This window comes from Tiliqua scincoides, chromosome 1 (assembly GCF_035046505.1).
Source record: "Tiliqua scincoides isolate rTilSci1 chromosome 1, rTilSci1.hap2, whole genome shotgun sequence".
NCBI classification, from domain to species: Eukaryota; Metazoa; Chordata; class Lepidosauria; order Squamata; family Scincidae; genus Tiliqua; species Tiliqua scincoides.
This window is the reverse complement of record NC_089821.1, coordinates 173190500-173209810: the sequence shown is the minus strand read 5'-3', so window position 1 is coordinate 173209810 and position 19311 is coordinate 173190500. Positions and strand designations below refer to the sequence as shown.

Here is a 19311-nt window from a genome sequence, read left to right as displayed (position 1 = left end):
TTCGGGTGTCACAAATGTGCCATAATGCAATTAGATTCTTTTCTTTGGAAACCAGTATAACTCCATCATGTATTTTTTTTTAAAAAAAAAAATTTGAAAGCAGAATACTTTAAGTATTTTACAGAGGCAACAATCACAAATATTTAATTATAGGCTCTCAAAGAATGACATATAGTGTTGCAAGGCGGATAAGCAACTCAGAACGACATGGTACGCAGGGATGAAGGTTCACAGGCTTTTATTGAATTGTATGCAATTGGTCCACGGGACTCATGTCCAAAGCATGGACCCTGTCTGAATGCTGGTTCTTAACCTTTATACCACACAATCCTTTGTCTAAAAATCTAGACTTCTCATTTGCTGAAAGTTTGACATCATAAATGGGGCTAACTCTTAATAGGCTCTAGATCAGGGGTGCTCACACTTTTTTGGCTCGAGAGCTACTTTGAAACCCAGCAAGGCCCGGAGATCTACCAGAGTTTTTTTTACAATGTTCGCGCCATCATAACATATAACATTTATTTGTACTATGTATGTTGGTGTACCTTGAGCCCCACTGAGTATAACAGAACTTACTCCTGAGTAGACATGCCTAGGATTAGGCTGTGAGGCTGCAATCCTAGCCACACTTACCTGGGAGTAAGCCCCATTGAGTACAATGGGCCTTACTCCCAGCGTTTCCTCCCAGAGGCACCTGAAGGGGGGGGGTGGTCGGCACTCCGCGATCTACTCATTTTGCCTCGCGATCTACTGGTAGATCGCGATCCACCTATTGAGCACCCCTGCTCTAGATAAAAACACTATTTACATAAAAGATAGAAAATAGGTGGGCGACAAATGAACAAAACCATTGATTGGCTCTTACTTACATACAGGTGGGGTTTCATCTTAAAACTTTGCCAAAATTACACAATTTCCAAAAGTTTTCAAAAACCAGTAGGGTTCACTGTAACATCCTCATTAAAGAGAACACAAAAACACTTAAACACAGGTGTGAAGACCTTATTTGGTAGAACTTCTGGTTCATTTATTGACATATATTCCTTTCAAACCCTTCCTAATTAGGATGGCCTTACTTGAGCCACCCATCTTATCTCGCCTGCATCTCTTCTCCTGGTTTTAGTAAAACACTGTGGGCCCTCCGCAAACCTCTGCAAACCAAAGTCTTTTAAACTTCCTTTTAACAGTTTTACTCTGTCTTAATTCTATTTGTGACTACTATAGTGGTGTATATCCTTGCTAGAAGTGACCTCTTTCCTTTTGTGGCTGGCTAAGGCTTCAGCCAGCTTCTTGTGATTTTTAATATATTTTAACATAAAACAAGCCAAACTTTCACTGCATCACATTTTCCTTTTAAAAAATCCTTCTCCCATTTACCTTCAAAGAAGTTACTCTGACATTACATGCCAGGCAAACTGCTCGCGCGCGCGCTCTCTCTCTCTCTCTCTCTCTCTCTCTCTCTCTCTCTCTCTCTCTCTCTCAATGCACCTTCCTAATCAAACTTGCACTAACCCCCTTTAACATTCATTTCTCCATTTCAGTTGCAATTCAAACAAAGACTGATTCTCAAGAATGCTCTTGCTTATCTAATTAAATGTATTCTTTTTCTAAATTCGTCTCTTGCAGGTGTCTGTGTCTAGCTAGCTAAACACTATATCAGTCTGCCAAGAAACAATGCCAACTGATAAGAAACATTGTCAACTGATAAGCCAGCTGCTAAAAATATATGCAACAATTGTAGTCATTAGAAGTAAAAATTACTTCTAATGACTACAATTGTTGCATATATGTGTTTTCTCAGCTTGTGATATCTTGGCTGGCCATATACTTCTGCCAAGAAGGAGTTTATTTTCTTCGTTGCCCTAGTTTCAACTCCCTTTTCCAAATTCTAAAGTGTATCACAGCCTTTGAAGCCCATGGTCTCTCTTCTAAATTCCTGCAAGCAGCTTTTCTGTGAGACTAACTATGATTTTTAGATGGAAACAGCTTTCACTATTCTATGTGCCTTTCATGCTCTAGCAGTGTGGCTTTTAAGCATTTGTTTCTAAAATCAAGCAGCTCTCTTCCATTGTGTGTTATGCTATAATATCTCTGGCCTAAAAGACTTTTAAAATAATTCTTTCTACTCTGCTTATACTTTACTGGGCTATCCAGTGACTTTACGGTCTAGTGTCAAAGGTCACCGTGCCTCAATAATACTCACTGAGAAATGAACAGTGAGAAAAATAACAGTGAAAAAAGTAGGAATAATGTTTAAAAGTCTTTAACAGTGGTGTACCTGGGGGTTCCAAGGGTGCAAGTGGCTGTGAGTGGCACAGCTAGGGGGTGCTGAAGCCATCCTAGCCATGCCACCCCAAGCCCCCCCAAGCCTGCTGCCTACCCCCAGAGGCATTCTGAGGGCTGGAGAGGCTGTGCATGGCCTCCACAGCCCTCAAAAGGCCTTCTAAAGTGCCTTTAAATGTCACTTCCTGTTTTCAGCCAAAAACCAGAAGTGACATTTAAAGGTCCTCAGAAGGCCCTCTAAGTCCGAAACCTGAAATGACATTTTAAGGCCCACAGGAGGCCTTAGAAGTGGGGCAGCACCTCCAGGGGTGCCCCTGGACACCATAGTAGCCAGGACTGCCACTGGTCTTTGAAACCTAATGTATATTTCTGAATTTGAGAGGAAAAGATGAATAAAATCCCCCATCTTTCCTTAGGGAGATTCTTAACATATATTTTGAGATTTTTGATAGCTCTTCTACTTCTTTTTTTAAATAAACAGCGATACAGAGAACTGGTTCTGTGAATGCTCTGCACTCTATTCTGGGAAATTATGTCAGTTTTCGAACTGTAAGGAGAATCCATGTGGGAACGGAGCAACTTGTATCCCAAAATCCAGCCAAGACACTGTGTGCCTCTGTCCCTTCGGAAGGACCGGAATTACTTGTAATGATGGTAAGAGGAATGCAAAACTTAGCAGCTGTTTCCACAACAGACGGGGACAGAAAGAAGATGGAAGTGTCACACAGCTAAGGAAGTAAATTAGTTCATCCTCAAGAACAATAAAGCCATTGTGCTATCATGCAAATTAACTTCATTGCCTACTTCTCTCAGTGCAGTTGTTCATTTTTTATGTAGTCTTCTTAGTACCTAGCAAGAAAACAAAGGCTAGCCCACAATAATCACAATAATGTGATTTGATGTACTAAGGCAGCTCCATAATAATTAGTGATGGGTAACCCCTCTCCCAGTCTGATTTGAAATTGGTTTGATTCAATCGGATTTACAGCCCAGTCCTATGCCCTACCAGTTTATGCCATGCAGCCACACTGCCAAAATAATACCTTTTTTTACCTATCCATAGGCCACCTGACTGCCAATGGGCCTCCTCAGACCTGCACCAGCTATTTAGCTGGTGCAAGTCCAAGGAGAGTCAAGAGATATGTTGGACCAAGAAAAAGGGGATAAGGTTTTGGTGTGCTTTGCTGCCACCAAATTTCTCCTCCAAAGCACCCCAAAAGCACCCTTGGTCCAGCCCTCTCCTTGGCCTGAACTTCCCCGAACCACCCCTCCTCTACCTACCTGCTCAGGCATGGTGTATGGGAGTTGCTGGCACTCATGGTTGCTGGCACTCATGGCAGGAGACCTCCCGCTGGTTACATCAGCAGTCCTGCTGCATAAAACAGTGGTGCACTTTTACAATGCTGTAAGAGGATTTATTGCAGCAGATTATAAGGCCTGCTGCTGTAGGCCCTCCATAGGATTGGGCTGTAATTTGTTGAACGCGCCTCCAGAATTAAATCCAAATTTAAATTGGAATAATTCCAAATAGACCTCAAGCCCTTCCTTGTTCCACTGAAAGCCTTCCCTCTTGCGCTTCACTTCTCACTTTTACCAGAGCAGTGGGAAGGCTCCATCATCATCATCATCAGTTTCAGGCTTCAGGGAATGGACGTTGGTATAAGTACGTGCTGCTACAGCATCCAGAGCCACTGAAACCATGGGGAATGTAGTTCCCATGGATGTTGCTACAATCATGAATGGAAGAGTGATGAGATCCATGAAAAAGGTTGTTTTCCCTGCCTCTGCTAACTGAGCAAAGAGGCACTTTTTAAAATGGTAGTTATATTTAGTAGGTCTCCCTGGTACCTCTTTTTCCAGCTGTGAGCCTCTTTGGGGCAGGGAATCCAATTGTTATTCCTTTTCCTAGGTAAACCTCTTTAACAATTTTTGGTTAAAGGATACATGTACTCAATATTGTTGTGGTTCTTACACACAGCCTGCCAAATTTTGGTGGCCTATTGAATATTGGATCCTTCCCAAGGACCTAGGACATTGACAGATATTTCTGTCATGTGTGTGTATGCTGTTCCAAGTGAGGTTGCTTTCTGTAATTGGAGTGTAGTTATTTCATTTACACCAAGGATGTGCAGGTGTTTTACAAGTCTATTATTATTAGTATCAGTATTAGTATTTCCCATTTTGTTCTTACCCTTGCCTGACTACAGAATGTTTCTACTTTTTTAACAGCAATTAATATCACCTATCCCAACTTCAGTGGTACAGATGCCTTTGGTTATACATCATTCTTGGCTTATTCAACAATTCCAAATATCAGCTTCTTCTATGAATTTCGTCTGAAATTTCAGCTGGCAAACAACAACTCATCACTACAAGATAACTTGATATTTTTCACTGGTCAGAAGGGTCAAGGTAAGCTAATCAGATCTGGGAGCTTTGCTTCATACTGTATTGAGAAGGAAAGAGGAATGGAGAGCAAAATGGGCAGTGTCCGAAAGTTAACAGCCCCTTCTCCCTTATTCTTCCTGTTGGGAGGGACCAAGATTGGCTGGAAAATTGAGGCTTTCCTGCTGCCCCACTGAAGACTAAGAAGACAGGCTATGCCCCTCTTCCAAATTGAAGTTGCCCCCTTTTGCTCCTTTTCCAACTCTACAATATACTTTTGAGGTGTAGCAACCAGAGCTGTACACAGAATTCCAAAATGAGGCAGCATCAGAAACTTGTATAAGGGTAATATTCTTGATCTCTTTCCTGAAAGCCCCAGCATAGAATTTGCCTGATAGTGACTTTTTCCTTCACATATCTACCACAACCCCAAGATCTCTTTCCTGATTCATCACTGACAGCTCAGACCCCATCACCTTATTTGTGAATCTAGAGTTTCTACATATACACTGATGGGGTCTAAACTCAACTTCATTTTCCTGGAATAATCCCTAGCAGTGAAAATGGTTCCAGCGGGTTCCAGCAGTGAAAATGAAGCCCCTGGGGGGGTTATTTTTGTAAAGCAGTTTGTATTTCCACATGCATTTGAATGTAAAAAGAGAAAGATGCAAGACTATTAGAAACATTTTTTTAAAATATACATGTGCTCAGCAGTATACAGAACATACAAATGACACTGTCCCTGTGTACAGCTTACCACCCATGTAAATACTTTGGAGGTCATTCTCTCTCTCTCTCTCTCTCTCTCTCTCTCTCTCTCTCTCTCTCTCTCTCTCTCTCTCTCTCTCTCTCTCTATTCTGTTCTGGATCCAGTTAAGTTTTAGGAAGGAAGGGAACAAAGCATGTTCTCAAAGCACAAGTTATCTCTTGCAACAGTACCCCTTCCCAGTCTGTTCCTGCAGATACACAGTAATGCACATTATACATATATACACATAGATGACCTGCAAGGGAATCTTGCAATGCTGTTGTGAGGAAAAGAGGCTACTTATAATGTGGAAAGAACTCAAAATTCTGCTGTATCTAAACAATACTAAGTATGATTGTGAAAAATCTGTTTTCAGCCACCAGAGGGCATCAGAACATCAACTGAAAAGAACATTGGAAAAGTATAGAGACTAATTTCTTTTGCAATGTGACATTAACACACTAATTCTTAGGAATGTCAGCTAAGGAACCAAGATGGAGTTAGAGACTATGTGTGTTTTCAAAAGTGAGGTCATTGGCAATAAACCTGGCAAGAACACCTTTTGGTACTGGTATTATCTTAAATTGGCACATATCACCAAATCATTCAGCATCAGGTGCTGGTCAAGTTCTGAAATATCCTGTTTAGGAAAACTGTGCCAAGTATACATGTTTAGGTGCATTCAAGATGTTGACCCTCCTATATGAGAGTGCCATCTATGTTGTTGGGGCTGAATATATAGCAGATTTCAAATATGAGAAAGCCTGCTATAAGGAAGTGAGATTTGATTATTTGATCCACATATTGAACCACTTTTATAGTTACTAAAGGTCTTTCCATGAAGGAATTGATGTGAAAACCCAGTGTAGATGACCCTACAGATGATCCTACTGAAATTTTCTGCAATATGCCATCATAACTTCTCAAAATATTTTGAACATAAAATCTGGTTGGTTGTTGGCAACCTTCAGTCTTGAAAGACTATGGTATCGCGCTCTGAAAGGTGGTTCTGGAACAGCGTCTAGTGTGGCTGAAAAGGCCAATCCGGGAGTGACAATCCCTTCCACATCGGGAGCAAGTGCAGTCTGTCCCTGGTCTGTCTCCCTGGCTATGGGCCTTCCTTCTTTGCCTCTTAGCCTCAGACTGTTGGCCAAGTGTCTCTTCAAACTGGGAAAGGCCATGCTGCACAGCCTGCCTCCAAGCGTGTTGAGGTCCACTCCTAAGGCCTTCAGATCCCTCTTGCAGATGTCCTTGTATCGCAGCTGTGGTCTACCTGTGGGGCGCTTTCCCTGCACGAGTTCTCCATAGAGGAGATCCTTTAGGATCCGGCCATCATCCATTCTCACAACATGACCAAGCCAACACAGGCGTCTCTGTTTCAGCAGTGCATACATGCTAGGGATTCCAGCTCGGTCCAGGACTGTGTTGTTTGGAACTTTGTCCTGCCAGGTGATGCCGAGGATGCGTCGGAGGCAGCGCATGTGGAAAGCGTTCAGTTTCCTCTCCTGTTGTGAGCGGAGAGTCCATGACTCACTGCAGTACAGAAGTGTACTCAGGACGCAAGCTCTGTAGACCTGGATCTTGGTAGGAACATAAAATCTACATCAGCGCAATCCTAAGGCTGCCCTGAGCCGGCACAAGTCCCTTATGCTGGCTCTTGAGTGACACAAACATGCTGGAAAGCATGTCCACAACTACTTGAAAGCAGACTAGGCTAGCACATGGACGTGCACTGGCCTAGTGGAACCTAACCAGAACCAGTATGGGGTGAGTTTGTGCAGGCCCTGGCAGGCCAGCACAGGGGGTAGGAGAGGGCAGTTGGGAGGGAGGAATGGAGGCAGGGAGGGAGTATTTTAGGGTTTGGGGAAAGTGGCCCAGGGGATGGATCAGACCCAGAAGGGGAGTGGAACCATCTGTGATGGCACAGGCTGGATCCTAACTCCTGTTCCCGGCCTGTGCAGCATTAATTACATGAGCCACTTGGATTTGCACCCATGAAATCACAGGGTGTTTCTCAGGATATGAGGAATAAAATCCCCTCATTCCAAGTTGCACCTCAGCTTGCACCAAACCTGCACTGACTACAGTGCAGGCCAGTCAGCCTGCCTGTTCCAACACAGGTTAGGATTATGCCCCATGTTGGATTGTAGTATGCAATCATGAAGCATGGTTTCCACAGTGATCCCTATGTAGAAATACCTTTTTTATAGGTGTGTGGTAGTGTGTGAAGGAACATGAAAGAGAAAAGTTACTTTCCCTCCACAAATGTTATTTGAAAGGTGGCACATGGGAACTGAAAATTTCAAAATTATGTAGATGTAAAAAGGCGACTGTTTTGGATGCTTCTGGGATTTAAATGCCAAATAGAAACCATTTAAACCAGACGAACTGAATCTTAACTCCTTGTCCTTTGGTAGTATGAAATATGTGAAAGGCTTCCCTTCAATTTTACCCACTAGTTCAAAGGCTCTGGTGTAACTCCAGTGTGGAAGGGTGTCTTTTGATCATTGAGATGCTATTGCAAGAAGCAGTGCTTCATGCTGAGTAAATTGAGACATTTTGTGCAAGTAAAAACTCTATGATCTTCAGTCAATAAAGTTACCTTTTTTACTTCAGATTTTGTTTTTGTTTTCAGATGGGATGGGGCAGGGGAAGAAAAGTTTCTCAAACACAAGCAGATTCTGTAAACGTGCATCTGCAGTTTTGGTGACACATAATCTGAGACTGAAGTTTGTAATACAAGTAATACAGTATTGTTCTGCCAAATCCCAATCCAAGCTCTGCCTGGAGAATTATGCCCACATTTAGCTAATTAGCTCCCCTTTTTTACCCAAGAATGGCCCTAGTTCTGCCTTGCAGTCCTGCTGGACCCACCTCCAGGGTAGGTCGCCTGTTCAACCTGCAGAGGTCCTCTCTCCTGCCAACAGCCTCCTGCCACTACAGCAGACCCTTGGTCCTCAGCAGGTCTTGGGCACAGCAGCTAAACACCAAACTCTAGTGTCTCCAGCAGTCTCCAAAGTCCATTCACCCATCAATTCCTCAGTCCATTAATCCAGTCTGTCCTTCTGCTGCCACACACTCTTCCTGCCTCAGGTGCTCCTTATATCCCTGAGGGCCCTATTGCCTTCAAGTGGCTGCAGCTGTGCAGCATACCCTCTGCTGAAAGCCCAGGCCTTACCCTTAAAGGGGCCTCTGCTGACACCACACCCTACCTCCTTGCCAGATCTTCTGCAATTCCAATACAAGTATATACCTCTGTGATTATTGTTACTTCAGGTCTGAATGGTGATGATTTCCTGGTGCTAGGCCTGCGCAATGGCAGCGTGGTACACAGCTACAACCTGGGATCTGGCATGGCTACTATTATCAGTGAACCACTAGACCTGACACGTTGTATTCATGTGGTCAGTCTTGGTAGATCTCTTCAGATTGGCTGGCTGAAGGTAAGCATTATTTTGGAAGAGACATCTATACAACTGATCTTTACCCAGCTTGCCATGTAAATACAACTTCAAATAGGATTCTAGAATCCTAACAACATTAACTTTCACAGGGTCAGTTTGGACAATACCATCAACCAGTCCTGCCCACTATGTGATGAGGAGCATGAATAATTCTGTTACCCTTCTCAGCACACCAGTGTACTCAATATCATTCATGGGGGGGCAGGTGTGCTGTCCAAACCACCCCAGAACACATTTCCCATGTAATTATACAAAGTATTCTGAGAAGGAGGTGCTCATGTGTCCCTCACATGCAGAGGGTGGGGACAGTCAGACGTTTTATCCAAACTGGTCTACTGTGATCCAAAGTTTTGTGTGCTGAAGTCCACAAACACCACAAGATCTCTGAACAGCCCTCCTTTGAATCTCTGCTTCAGAAATTTAGGAGCTTCCATTGACCTGAACCTTGATTTATTTAAAACTACAGAATCGCCACCAACCATATTTTTGCAAGGCTTTTAAAAAATCCTCATCTTTATTTATGTGCCTATTCTTCTGTTGGGAAGCACATGGGATCATAGTGCTGAGACATGCCTGGTTCATTTCCCATGAATAACAGATTTTTGTTTTTGAAAGGTGGATGATCATAAAAATAAAACCATGTCATCTCCAGGAAGTCTGGTTGGGCTTAATGTCTTCAGTCAGTTTTATGTAGGAGGTTACATTGAATACATCCCAGAACTGTTACCAAAAGGATCCACTTTTAAGAATGGCTTTCAAGGTAGGTAACATTCGTTAGGTTGGGTCCAAACAAGCATGAGTGGAAAGAAGTTTGCAGAAGGACATTTCCATTATCATTATTGTTTTTGTTTATAATTTTAGTTGTTATTTGTATAGCACCATCACTGTGCATATGACACTTTACAACAGAAGAGAGGACATGTTCCTGCTGAAAGGACCTGACAATCTAGAAATAGTCACAAAGGAAATGACAAAGAAGGGTAGGGGAGTGGTGCCAGGGTGAATGGAGGAAGAATATGTGGTTGTTTCATGGAGTTGTACATGTACAAAACCCAGACATACTCCATCAGTTGTGAAGGGCATGAGTGTGTGTTGGCTTTCCCACATCATCATGTGTGAAATGCATGTACGCGCATCATGATGCATTTCCCTATCTCGGCACTGTTATGAGAGAAGAGGAAATTAAGTGCACTGCTTCAGTTTGGGGGAAGCAATGCACATTTAAGTTAACCAGTGGTTTGAACTGTAGAAAACCAGTAATGACTAAATGAAGAAAAGATGAGCCCAGATGGATCAGAGGTGAGATTCATCTGGTTCCAAATGCTGTTTCCCGCAGTGGCCAAAAGATCCCTCCAGGAACCCACAAGCAGGTCTCCAAGTGTCAGTTTTACCTGTCTCAGTTAAGATATCGCTGAGCCTGAGCACTGTCTAACAGTTCAATCCTGTCTAGGAGAGGGTCAGTGCACACAGCAGTTTACGACAGTGGAAACTGTTGCAAAATGGCTTCTGGCGATGCACATAGTGTACCACTGGTGACCATTTTGCGCACACTGCTGCAATTGGTGGCAGCGCAGGAAACCAACCACTGACTGACAAAGGTAGTTCTAATGGCAGTGGAAGTGGAACAGGACAGGGGGAGGAACAAGGGTGTTCCCAAGTGAGAGAGAGGGAGGCAGTCTGGGGGCACTCACATGCACCAGTAACCTAAATGACAGGCATAGGTTCAAGGAGTCATATGACAGTAGTGGAGACTTTCTCTGGGGTGAGTGAACAAAAGTTCACATACCCCAAGGAGACTATTCCAATTTCCCCACCTCCCACGGATGCAGTGCGTGTTCCATTGGCTTCTGCGAAGGAGATTTTGGTAGGATTGGGCTGTACCTTTTGCCTCCATATTTTTATGATACCTGCAACTAGGAAAGCTGTACATTACCCAGCAATGGCTCCGTTTAGCATAACCATGCCACAGCAATATGTGTTATAAAAAAAAAAATGTATTCATTCATATGTCTTGTGTTTTTGTTGTCTTTCCTTTTCTTCCGTTTCTTTTGAGGTTGTATTTTTGACTTACAAGTTCGTACTGGAACAGATCAGCAATTTAAAGCACCGGGGATTCCAGAAGGTCATCCGAATGCTGGTCGCAACATAGGACAGTGTGAAGAGTCTCCATGTCAGTTGATCAGATGCAGAAATGGAGGGACATGCATAGAAAGTGGCTCTTCTGTATAGTAAGTATCAAGGAGTTTCAGTCATCTATTCTGCGAGGAAGCGTCATTTTCCTTCTTACAAAGTAGTTCTCCAATATATTAGGCTGTGTTGTAGTACTCAAATGAGAGCACTATAGTCCCCCTATTTTTAGTCACCACCTCCTTAGCTAGTGTTTTTAGAAGGCTGGGTGGAAGTGTCGTATACTTGGGTCTCAGTCCCAGGGTTTTGGGTGCTCAGAGTTGTTGGTTCTGAACCCTAGAGCCCTCAAAGATCCCTGTTCGGTAGTACTGCCACCACCCTGTAAGAGCCAGTGTCTCAGTCCAGGGAAACCAAGACCCTCTAGGCTTAACTATATCCCTTGTAGGCACTGAGCACTTTCTTTACTTAAAGTCTCAGTCCTCAAGTTTCTAGTCCACAATGAGGATTTTTGGTAGCTTGCTGAAAAGCTAGGCAGGATTCTGAACCTTTGTCCCCAACAGACAATGAACCAACATGGTAAAAGGATTTTTACTTTATTAAGTACATAGGGTTACAAAAAGTTACAAAAGGCAGCAATTGCTAGAGGCATAAAACTTCTAGGAACATATCAGCATAAAATAATAAAGCTAACTGGCTATCTCTATTATTTCCTAACGCTCACCTGGGTCAGCTTCTTTTGTAGATCCTCAGTTACCTATGAGGCCTCATGGTCCTGGCCTGGGGCAGGATGTGCACCCACACCAAAAGAGAAAGACCAAAGACGAAGACAAAAGGCCAAAGGCCCCCTTTTGGCTTTGTTCTTATACTTCTCATGCCAAGAGGATGGTGTGACTCTCTACTCATTTCAAACTGCCCAATCAGAACTCTTGGGGACAAAATCTTCTCGAAGTGGGGCTGGATGCTAGTTCTCTTAGTTCTCTCCCTCCCCACTGGGGATTCCTGGGCGCCTCTCTGGCTACTGAGGTGCTGCATTTATCACCTTCCATGAGTTGTAAATACCTTTCAGCTAGGATTCCAGCCATTCTATGTTACTGGGTTACTTTGGTTCAGGCTTTGCAATGCTACTAGGCCTGAACTGCACATATTCATGACAGGAAGCCATAATTTGGTTAAAATTGGAGGAGTGTCAAGGTGTGAAATCTGTGGATTCATAAGGAGCCTGCATCTTTCCTGCCATAACACAGCATTTGCCATGTATCCATTTATAAATAAGATAACCAAAATACAAAAATTAGCCCATGTCCAACTACCCACTTGGCCATCAGCTGTCCCTTCCACCATAACTGACATATCTAGGTCTACTTTGGAATAGAGTCATACTTCAACATGTTTTATACATAGTGTTACCAGATACAAAGGAGGACAGGATGCCTATACCTTTAACCATTGTATACAAGAGAAAATTTTGGCAGGTGCAGATTTTTAAACTCTTCCATGTTGAACTGCATCTGCCAAAATTCCTTCTTCTATAATGCCTAAAGGCAGCGGTTTTCAAACTGGGCGTGGCAAGGCCTAACCTGAGAGCCCTGGGCAATTCTCCCTTAAGAGGTGGGGGCAGGGGGAAGGCGGAGATGCGATGCTCAGCATTGTACCTCTGGTCTGGGCATAGGGGTGCACTACCACTCACCACCACCTGCAGCAGCCCCCCAGGGATTGGGAGAATCTGACACCAGTCTCAGCAGGGCTCCCCACGCAGCGCAGAGCCCTCCAGAAGGTGACCGCGACCATTTCCTGCTTCTCAATCGCAAAACCAGAAGTGATCGCAGTCACCTTCTGGAGGGTTCTACGCTGCATGGGGAGTCCTGCTGAGGCTGGCGCTGGGCTCCCCCGACCCCAGGAGCCTACTGCAGGCGGCGGTGAGTGGCAGCGTGCCCCTGAGCCCAGATCAGAGGCGCAATGCTGGGCATCGTGTCTCTGCCTTCCCCCCACCCCCATTGCCTGCAGCAAAGATTTGGTTGGCAACCTTCAGTCTCAAAAGACTCTGGTATAAGCCTACAGCACCCGGTATTCCCAGGCGGTCTCCCATCCAAGTACTAACCAGGCCTGACCCTGCTTAGCTTCCAAGATTAAGCATGTGCAGGGTAACAGTTTCTGCTAGCAAAGACTTAGTGGCCCTCAAACTGTCTCTGAGAGTTTGAAAACCACTGGCTAAAGGTATAGATACCCTGTCCCCCTTTGTATCTAGTAACCCTATTTATATGATTATAAATGGACATAGTTGTGCCAATGGGACATGTGTTGCATCCTGCAGTTGGGTGGCAATCACAGAGGCCTCCTCAAGGCATGCGAATGTTTATTCCCTTACCTTGGAACTGCATTGCGCATACCTTGGTTCTAGAAAGTTGGTTAGGATTACACCCTATGAGAGACTACCAAATTAGATAGACCAACCCTCTGCCTTAATTTCAGACAGCTTCATACATAGTCATATGATTGACCTCATTAGTCATTGCCTTTCACTGAGTCACTCATTGATCCATCAACCTCAGCTTTACCTACACTGACAACAGCAGTGGCTTTCCATGGTTTCAGACAGGGGTCTTTTCCAGCCATACCTGGAGATGTCAGAGAATCAGGGCCTTTCTACATGTGAAACATGTGCTGTACAACTAAGCTACAGCCCCACTGGCCGCCTACCTAGCCCAAATCCCCAACCCATCATTCCAGTTTACATTTAGCAATGTCTCCCCTTCCTTTACAATCACTGCTTTCACTAGTATCAGCACAATCCCCTAGCCTTGCCTTTGCCTCTGGCTGGATCAAATGCCGAGGAGAAACTGAGTGAAGAAGCTGCCAGGCAGGGTGCGAACTCCCTTCCCTGCATCTGAATAGGCTTCACGAGAATGCCTTCCACTTGTCTTTGTGCCAAAAGTGGAAAAAACGAGGCCTGGTATAGCAAAAAGACAACTACCTGCTTCTTAACTTTGATTAGAGCTTGATAACAATTTACTCTTAAATTATGAGCTGTTTGCACATTGAGTGTTCAGGAATTTTTGATTCAGTGGTCCATATCAACCTCTACCTTGAGCAACTGGTTGTCTCTACAGTGTCAACACATTGGGGTGGGGGAAATATTTGTGCTTTCCCCATTGCTGTCTTTCAGAAGTGGCAACAGCTTCTTGAATCTCCGTAACACCCCCGAGAAAGCAGGTTGTCAAAGCATGAATAGACAGGTTGTCTGTGATTCCTGTCAGCAGTTGCCTCCTGGCAGAGACTGCTTTCTCTGTTCCTGGGCGTATAGGAGCCATTTTTATATTTTTTATTAAAAACTCTTTTCCTCTGAAGGACTCTTTCCTCCGGGAGTGTGGGTTTGTTTTCAAACATCTTTTTGGCTCCCAGAAAAACATTTCCCCTTAGGGGTTTTGTGCTGAGTTTTTTGAGAGATTGCTTCACTGTGACAAGACCTTCATTCTGAAATGATGTGCAGTGCATTTAAATGGGACAGTCTGTTGCTATGGGGATGGCACTGCTGATTGCAGTTGGCGCATCTATGCACACCATTTCCTGTGAAGCTGTTTTTAAAGGTAAACTTTGCATTCTGCTTATCAGCTTCATAAAATTCCTACATTCCATGTATGTAGAAATCCATTTTTGAAATGGACTTTAATTAGGGATTTACATGTTTCAGGAATTGGTTTTTAGTACTAGTCACCCATGGCACAGGAAAAATAAAGATCCCTTAGTTAGGCAATATGGTATTGTTGGGTGTGGTTCATTTAACACAGGGGTGCCCAAACCCCGGCCCTGGGGCCACTTGCGGCCCTCGAGGCCTCTCAATGTGACCCTCAGGGAGCCCCCAGTCTCCAGTGGGCCTCTGGCCCTCCGGAGTTATGTTGGAGCCCACACTGGCCCGACACTACTGCTCTCAGCATGAGGGCGACTATTTGACCTCTCACATGAGCTGTGGGATGAGGTCTCCCTCCACTACTTCTTGTTTCACGTCTGTGATGCAGCAGCGGCAGCAAAGGAAAGGTCAGCCTTGCTTTGTGCAAGATCTTTTATAGGCCTTAAGCTATTGCAAGACCTTCATTCATTCATTCATATAAGTTCATCTTTAATATATTCATTTATGTAAACTTATGTAAATTTATTCAAATTTTAAATGTAACTCAATTCTTTTTTTCCCTTTTTTTTGTACCACAAACACTTTTTCCTTGTATGCCATTCAAGGTGGTAGAATGCTTCTATATTTTCACTGGATTCTGTTCTTGAAAGTACTATGTAGGTAAAAGTTGAGAAAGAAAATGCTCTTCTGCTGAACTGTAATGGAGTGAGTGTGACACTAGGGTCCTATCATTTCATTCTGATTGTGGGTTTCCCTGAAAAGTATTCTGGTAGTAACACTCGACTGAGAGTTGCTGCCAGTCCTGACAGCAGAATTAAATAATGAGGCCTTGTGTCTCAGAACATCCGGAAGATTTAAAAAAAATAGCTCAAGATTATATCTGAGATGGAGAAATATCTCTGGAGTCACTATCACACGTTCCCACCACTAACTGAGGGAAGTGGTATCTTACATTAAGTATGAAATGCACTCTCTGGGAAATTGTGTGTCAGGGACCCCCAATGCCATTTCTTTTTTTAAGAAAGGGAAAAAAGGGGGGGGGAGGCAAAACATCTTTAGAAGGGGGTTAGAATTAAAGCAGAGAAGCAACAGGCAGAGGAAGTGCTTCAATCTTTTTCCCCTCCTGCCGCCTCTCTGCTCAAAATTATACACACCCCTTTTTGAGTTCAAAACATGCACTCATGGGGAAAAAGCACAAGCTTTGAAACCATGAAGCTGGGAAAGCAGCAGAAAGTAGTATTTGAAGCGAGAGAGGTAGACAGGGCTCTCACACATGTTTGCCCATAATGTGGGGCCAGCCCCTCATTGTGAATGTCCTATTGCTTTCTTTTATTATTATTATTTTTTTACACACCCTAGCTGTCATTGCCCCACTGGCTGGAAAGGAGCATTCTGTACAGAAACCATTTCCGTGTGTGATCCTGAGCACCACCCTCCACATAGGTGCAGGCAAGGGGCCACCTGCATCCCACTGCCTGAGGGCTACTCCTGCCACTGTCCACTAGGAACAACTGGCATCTACTGTCAACAAGGTATTGCAAAGACTTCTAACTATGTCACCAAGACATTTTGGCCTAATTCAGGTGTTTCCATTCAGAAAACAGTACTGAGTTGTTTTTTTCTGGAAGAAAAAATAAATATTAATAGGACCTTTGCCTCACTGATGAAATCCTCAGGAATGTTAGGTGCAAGAGAAGGAATCTGGCCTACATAGACTTGCACCATTGATTAAAGATGTGAGGGCCAATTGGCCTGAAAAATGGGGAGGGCACAGAATGACAAAGAGGCAGTGATTGTTCTACTGTGCACCCGTTCGCCTTTAATGGGTATGCTTTTGAATGCTGCTATAAGCCATCTTTTCTTCATTGTGGTCTCTGTGCAGTCACATATAGAGCAGCTCTGCAGATGTGCAGAGCTAACCTCAGAAACAAATGTTCTGCCCCTGCTGAGTGGGGAAACTCCATGCACATTGAGTACCTGAAGGGCAGGAAGAATGCTCAGTCCCTCAGTTCCTTTCCAACTGCATTGCTAAGGGAATGCTTCTAGCTTCTCATTCTCTTTATTAGTGTATGAAGGAAATTAAAATAAAATCTAATAATAAATAAAATAAAAAACTGAGGTTAAGGTTTCTTTTTCTTAAATTTATTTTAATTTACGTTATAAGTGTTGGTACTTTTTAAAAAAGTGTGGGTTTGTTTAGCTGTTCCTCCATGTGCCATATAGCACGTAGGCTTTAAAACGGACAAGGAAAAAATCTTTTACCTCAGAATTTTTCTTTATTTTGTTCCTGTACTCTTGCTATAAGAAGAAAAGGAAGATTTAAAGGGAAGGGGGAAATTCCACCTCAACATTCCTCTGAATCTGCCTCTTCTCATTGGTTCAAAAACAGAATTCTGCTCAGAGAATGAATTGCAGCTGCCTGAACTTACTTGGCAGAAAGCGATTCCAATTTTCAGACTTCATGCAGGTTGCTTAGAGCTGACACATGGCCTTCTGAACTGAAGCTATCTGCACAGGATCGATCTTGAAAGCATTGTGGAAACATTTTCCAAACTCGTTTAGCAAGTACTGAGCCAACATCTGTGACACATGTATGTGTGGATTGAAGCCAAGAAGGCCTGAGACCCAGGCCAGAACGTGCGTCCCTCTGGATTAGAGCTCATGCTAAGAGACCCTGCAGACCAAAAGCCTCTTAAAAAGACAAACTTTTCCTGTGACTTGATGCAAATCCTCACTCTACCTCTCTTTGGCTACAGGGAAATTCACAGTGGCTGCTGCACCATGCTTTGCTGTCCAATTAGAGCATGTGAAAACATGACACAATCATTGGAACATTCTGTCCTTGAGACAAACATGGCCGTTTAGGCAACAAAAGAGAATGCTTTTAGCAATTTGATTTTGGGGGCACTTCTTAAAGGAACTGAAGGATGGGCTGTTTTTATTTTGAGCTATCTGTGTGTATTAGGTTTCTCCATTTCCTCACTTGAGAGCAAGGACAGAACATTCTAAGCCACTCTGGATTGACTTTGTGTATGCACTAAACTTTGGGTATCTGCATAGATAACCACTCAAGGAACTATAGTTACAGTTACCTGAAGTGTCATTGGCCTCTGTTGACCTCATAGGTTTCCATTATTGACACCTGAGAAAGCAGACAAGTTCCTTGGAAACATTGGTGACACTGTTATGTTCAACCTTTGTTCATCCTGGCTTCTTGAAACCAGTTGTGGAGTGTGGATCTCCAGGGTAGCAGTAAGGATCATTTTCACCTCAGTGAATTAGAGCATTTCCATACCCTTGGATCACATCAACATGCAGGCAACACACTCTGTCATGACTGTCAAGACATGTCTGGTGGTATTCCCACTATCCCCAGCTCTGTAAGACAGACTACAAAGCAAGCCTTCCACCCAGCAGTGGGCTTGTTTGTTTTGGCTGTAGATGTGGATGCCAAGTGTTCTTTGGGGGTAAAAGCACAAGGCAGGCCTGTTTTAATCAAATAGGCTCATTCAAAAATAACAAACATTCAGATTTCCTGCTCCCAAGTCAGGTGAGCAGGCCAGAACAATGATTAGGTGTGAGCTACCTCCAGTGGCAAATCCAGGCAGTGACGTAGCTAATGATCATGTAGCCTGGTGCCAAGCTCAAAATGATGCCCTGGATGTCATGCCCAGGCTTTAAAAAAATTGAAAATGGGAGAAAATCCTTCCTCATCCCCAACAGCTCATTTGCTCTGCTGACTCCTCCCCTATTAACACCTTATTGGTTCCCTGCTGTATCATAACAACACCTAATTGGCTCTCAGAACAATCAGTCTCATTGGTCAGTTTTGAGTTAAGAAAATCCAGTTTTTGTTACATAATGCAGTTTTTTTTCTGGTTATTTGTCTATAACATTTGACAGAATCAAGATATTTTGACACAGTTTGTTTCATTGTATTCTGCTGTAAATTATGCATCGAACATATATCATGATGGTATTATTCAAAAATACCAAGGTTTTCATAATTTTGTTCACAAGTGTCAAGCTCAAATTGTGGGCCCCCCCAAAGCTTGTTGTCCTGTGCAGTTGCTATTCCTGCACCCCCTTTCCCATGTCACTGAATGCAGGAAGGCTTTATTTGAGGTGGTTGTTCTCTAGAGAAACCAGCCATGTGACTTCCAAGATATATTTGGGGGGGGGGGGGGAATGTTATGTGTGATATGTGACCCACAACTCTGAATAGAATGAAGAATGTGACAAGCTGACTTCTAGATCAACCTCTGTGTATACAGAGTGCTGTTATTTAGGAGAGAGGGAGAGTTTCTTCATGAAAAGGGGTGCTTACTCATGACACCAGCTCAGGGACGATGGCTGGAGTGGTTTTAGGAACATATATAATTGAAGCACCTGAACTTGAAGTCATCCATTCTCAAATTTTTCCTAGGTGCTCAAAACATTTACCTACACGATCTCTTTAATGCTTAGAACCATCTTGTAAAGTAGGCTAGTTAGTACTGGGGCCATGCTAGATGTGTACAGCAGCAGATTGATGTCTTCAGATTTGTCCCAGTCTTGCATAAAGAAGCGGGTGAAGTTCAATTTTTAGGAGAAAAGTGGCATAAATGGGAGAGGTGCTGAATCTTCTCAGTATCATTTACCTCTCCGTAGCCCTTCTCCCAATGCACTTCTCTCCCATA

General features: G+C 43.5%; 1 protein-coding gene across 1 annotated transcript in view; it reads left to right on the top strand.

Moving 5' to 3' along the window:
• EYS (eyes shut homolog) overlaps positions 1 to 19311 on the top strand; it is a 556153-nt gene that overhangs the window by 522003 nt on the left and 14839 nt on the right. Inside the window, 6 exon segments of the mRNA XM_066622702.1 lie at positions 2765 to 2937; positions 4513 to 4695; positions 8693 to 8859; positions 9496 to 9640; positions 10934 to 11108; positions 15992 to 16164. Of these exon segments, the coding sequence (XP_066478799.1) occupies positions 2765 to 2937; positions 4513 to 4695; positions 8693 to 8859; positions 9496 to 9640; positions 10934 to 11108; positions 15992 to 16164 (1016 nt within the window).